At 35.5% G+C, this 5,377-nt stretch overlaps 1 protein-coding gene across 1 annotated transcript in view; it reads right to left on the reverse strand.

The window, feature by feature from the left end:
* Nucleotides 1-5,377, reverse strand: part of LOC106869617 (uncharacterized) — an 88,505-nt gene that overhangs the window by 27,376 nt on the left and 55,752 nt on the right. Inside the window, exon 15 of the mRNA XM_052974360.1 lies at nucleotides 3,098-3,166. Within this exon, the coding sequence (XP_052830320.1) occupies nucleotides 3,098-3,166 (69 nt within the window). The remainder of the gene's footprint in view (nucleotides 1-3,097; nucleotides 3,167-5,377) is intronic.

Genomic DNA, 5,377 nt, shown 5'->3' on the forward strand with positions numbered 1-5,377 from the left:
TTGTTAACTAGACACAAGGTTTAGTTAACTACATACACAGTTCTGTTAACTAGACACAAGGTTTAGTTAACTACATACACAGTTCTGTTAACTAGACACAAGGTTTAATTAACTACATACACGGTTCTGTTAACTAGACACAAGGTTTAGTTAACTACATACACAGTTCTGTTAACTAGACACAAGGTTTAGTTAACTACATATATAGTTCATTCAAGTGTATATTGTATCTGAAAATTTTGACAGGATGAATGTGGCTGCAAGGATAGTTATTTATGCTCAATGACAGCTCATGTGAAGCCAAATACAAACAGCAACAACAATGCACTGGATTTTATTTAAAGGTTCAGAGCTTGTAAACATGTTCTTAGTATTTCAATACTTTATTCAATATGTCATGTGTTACAAGCAGGGAAGATTAGCAGAGAAAAAAAAATTCAAAGCTGCCTCAACACAAAAACTATAAATATCAAAACTAACGGAAGACAACAACAACAGCAGCAGCAACAATAACTGGGATCATTATACAAGAGGACAATGATGATGATGATCATCATCATCATGATGATTACTATTATTTATTATTTATAAAAACATTATAATATTTCTTTTGTTCTAAAATTCTTTATGATCACTGTCAGTTCACATCATCAACATCGTCATCGTCATCATCACCTTCACCACCAACATTAACACCATCATCATCATCATCATCACTATCATCTTTATCACCATCATCACTAGCATCATCATCATCTCTATCATCAACATTACCATTCTCATCATCACTATCATTATCATCATCATCACTATCATCTTCATCATCACCATTGGTATCACTTCAGTCATCAATACCATAACTATTAGTACAATGATCACTGCTATCATTAAAATCACCATTATATCACCAATAATAATAATAATAATAATAATAATAATAATGATGATGATGATGATGATGATGATGATGATGATGATGATGATAATAATAATAATAATAATGATAATGATAATAATAATAATAATAATAATGGCTGAAGTTCAAAAGATAGTGCTCATGGGAACTGCCCATATCCTACGTAAAATACTGTCTATGTGATCTCAAATTTTAAAGCAAACACATAATTTTCTTATGGTTTCTTAAACATTCACTTGAACAAAACTGTACAAATCCAAATATATGGTACCCTAGGCGTAACACCTACATGAACTTCTAACTTGTTGTCTCTTGAGGTCTTTGGGTGAGACTTGGATCCAACTTGTACAAATGCAAAACAAAAGTCAAACATAAAATAATAATAATAATAATAATAATAATAATAATAATAATAATAATAATAATAATAATAATAATGATAATAATAATAATAATAATAATAATAATAATGATGATAATAATAATAATAATAATAATAATAATAATAATGATAATAATGATAATAATAATAATAATAATAATAATAATAATAATAATAATAATGATAATAATAATGATAATAATAATAATAATAATAATAATAATAATCACTGCCATTATCATCATCAGCTTCACCATCACCAACATGTTTATCATCATCACCACCATCATCACCATTATAAATACTAGCAGCAGCGGCACTATTACCATTAGTACCTTCGTCAGCATCACAATCTCTGTTATCATCACCTTCACCCCCACCACCACCACCACCACCATCAGCAGCAGCAGATGTACCTCCCTCCCTATCATCTCCATCACCATAGCCACCATCATTGCCACCATCTCAATTCCGCACAGCCTACATAAGAAATATACTAAGTTCTTCTGACACTTCTAATATTATTCAAATATAAAAGGAATATAAAAAAAAAGACAATAAGTTACGAGATCGAGAGCCGAAAAAAAATCTCAGCTGTCTGTCAAAGACCTAACAATAAATAATAAAATGAACGAATAAATAAATAATATGAATAAATGTTGAAATGATTGCAACTCCATAACAAATCAACTTGAAAACAATACAAAACTCTAATCCTACAGTGAAACAATGCATTACAATGCATGATAGTTTTTTTTGTTTTGTTTTTGTAATAATCAATAATCAATATATTGTGTGTGTGTGTGTGAGTGTAAATATAGGTGCAGGCATGGCTGTGTGTGAGGAGCTTTCTTCCCAACCACATGCTTCCGGATTCAGTTCCACTGCATGTCTCCTCGGGCAAGAGCCTTCTCCTATACTTGTTGCCTTTCAGTTGTAAATTGCGAATAGCCACTTTAATAATTTCTACACACACACACACATTTATATACAATGGGTGTCACTCAGTTTCTGTCAAGACACTTGCTCACGGTGCCATGCAGTGGGGCTGAATCAAGAACCATGTGGTTGAGAAGCAAGCTTCTTACCATACAGTTACCTATACACCATGCATCCTAAAGCTCAGCATCTTGTGAGAACAAGTGGAATAAAAATAATAAAATCCCTTACTTGAAAAACAAGTAAGCATAAACAGCAGGAAGAACATTCAGTCATAAAATAGCATGTCACTAAGTCTCCATTCAAACTTAATGTCTGCTTGGAAAAGCGCTCGTATAAATAAAACAGAATTAGATTAAACGTGTGCATGAATGCATGGAGGCATACATGTGTAAAACCAGAACCAAATTTCCCTCATATAACACCTCAGTATCTTACTGGAAAAAAAAACACAAAAAGAATACAATACATGAGATAATGTTGCCTTATATACCCATAAAAAGGACTGGAATGTTATTGGAACATGTCTGATCATAAATCTGGTCAATCAATAGGGGTTTAGCAGAAATAACAAAATATAATTCGTTTTTACACACATACACACACACTGAGACACACACATGTGCAAAAACAAACAAAAGCAAAAACAGAACGCAGCGTAAATAACGGACAGAGTCAAGACTATTGAAAAGGTTGCAAGATGCAACGAAAATTTTAGGAAAATAAAAATAAGAAATAAGTGGAAATTTTACCGGTGAGTGTGTTAAATTTTAAGGCAAAATAAGAAAATGACTCTCCCCAGACACAACAGAATATAAGTAAATAACAAAAATATAAGTAAAAGAACAACAAAATATTACCTGCTGCTTCCCTGGATAATTAACCATATTCTGACCAATAACATCAAGGATTTCTTTCTGACCTCCTTTCTAAATAAAAGAAAGAAAGAAAAATAAAAAGATAAAGAAAGAAAGATATATCAGAAAGATATATGTGTGGTAAGAAGCTTGCTTCCTAACCACATGGTTCCAGGTTCAGTCCCACTGCATGGCACCTTGGACAAGTGTCTTCTACTATAGCCTCAGGGTCAACCAAAGTCTTGTGAGTGGATTTGGTAGACAGAAGCTGAAAGAAGCCCATTGTGTGTGTGTGTGTGTGTGTGTGTGTGTGTGTGTGTGTGTGTGTGTGTGTTAGTGTCTGTCCTGCACCACCACTTAAACAACCAGTGTTGGTGTGTTTACATCCCCATAACTTAGCAGTTCGACAAAAGTGAATAATAGAATAAGTACTAGGCTTAAGAAAAAAGGTCCTGGGGTTGACTTGTTTAATTAAAACCCTTCAAGGCGGTGCCCCAGCATGGTCGCAGTCAAATGATTGAAACAAGTAAAAGATAGAAGAATGTGAATTTCTCTATGGGTGCAGACATGGCTGTATAGTTAAGAAGTTTACATCTCAACCAAAATGAATGTCGGAGGCAGAAGAAGAATCATAGCTAACCCAGTTGGAAAAGAGGGGAGATAGTGGCAAAGGTGTATCAGGGCATCCAAGTTACATGATGCTGAATATAAGAGAAATGGTGGGCTTTGTTCCTACTTAAGAGATCATATGGGGGGGAAAAAAATGGCATCAATGCTCTGTAGCATTTTCACAAATGAGCAACTATTTTCAAAAGTGAAATACATGAAAAGTTAGTTAACCCTTTAGCATTTAAACCGGCCATATCCGGCCAAAAGTATTCTGCCTGTTTTATGTTCAAACTGGCCAGATCTGGTCTCTCACACCAACCCTACAATATCGTTTTAAAAATTAACAGCTACCTCATCAAAATCTCGCAGCTACAAGATAATGCATGATTAGTTCAAAACAATGTGGATAAAAAAGCATTAATTTTGGTAGAATAATGTGAACACTAAAGGGTTAAGAACATGAATTTCTGATGGCCATTTGGAAAAATAGCCAATTGTGCTTCTGACTTCATACAACCTATCATTTCAAGCCCCAGACAGTATCAAGTATCATAATATTCCCACAATAGAAGTGATAATGCTGCTCTTCCTGTTAAAGAGGATTGCCTGCCTGAGCCCTCTGTTGGTGCCACATTAAAAGCACTCCTGGCAGTACCACTTAAGAGCACTAATGCCAGTGCCATGATAGAAGAACCCAGCACACACTGTAAAGTGGTTGGTGTTAGAAAGGGCATCCAGCTGTAGAAACTATGCCAAATCAGACTGGAACCTAGTGCAGCTCACCTGTTCATTGGCTCTGGTCAAACCGTCCAACCCATGCCAGCATAGAAAACAAATGTTAAAGGCTGATGATGATGAAGTTCGTTGTGACATAGATGTCAACTTAAACTAAACTTAATTATAATTTTGTTTCATAATCAGTACCTTCTCTTATTTAGCGTTTACGTGTTTCAACCATTGACTGCAGCCATGCTGGAGTACTAGCTTGATGGCTTTAGGGAAACAAATTGACCCCAATACTTATACACATTTTAGAGTCTGGTACTTATTCTATCAGTCTTTTTTTGCCAAATTGTTAAGTTAGGGGAATGTAAACAAACCAACATCAGTTGTCAAATGGTGAGGGGGGGACAAAAACAGACACTAAAACATACACATAGATAGATACAGTGAGAGATACGCCCTTCCACACAGCTTCCATCTGCCAAATTCACTCACAAGTCATTAGTTGGCCCCAGGTCTATAGTAGAAGACATTTACCCAAGGTGTCACGCAGTGGGACTGAACCCAAAACAACATGGTTGGAAATTGAGCTTCTTAACCACATGGTCATGTCTGTGCCTTTATCAATTCTAGAATATAATATAATGATTCAATAGATGAATGTATACCACTGACACTTCATGGATTTCACTTCTGGGCCTTGAATCATCATCATCATCATCATCATCATCGTTTAACGTCCGCTTTCCATGCTAGCATGGGTTGGACGATTTGACTGAGGACTGGTGAAACCGGATGGCAACACCAGGCTCCAGTCTGATTTGGCAGAGTTTCTACAGCTGGATGCCCTTCCTAACGCCAACCACTCAGAGAGTGTAGTGGGTGCTTTTACGTGTCACCCGCACGAAAACGGCCACGCTCGAAATGGTGTCTTTTATGTGCCACCCGCAC

This window comes from Octopus bimaculoides, chromosome 18 (assembly GCF_001194135.2).
Source record: "Octopus bimaculoides isolate UCB-OBI-ISO-001 chromosome 18, ASM119413v2, whole genome shotgun sequence".
Taxonomy (NCBI): domain Eukaryota; kingdom Metazoa; phylum Mollusca; class Cephalopoda; order Octopoda; family Octopodidae; genus Octopus; species Octopus bimaculoides.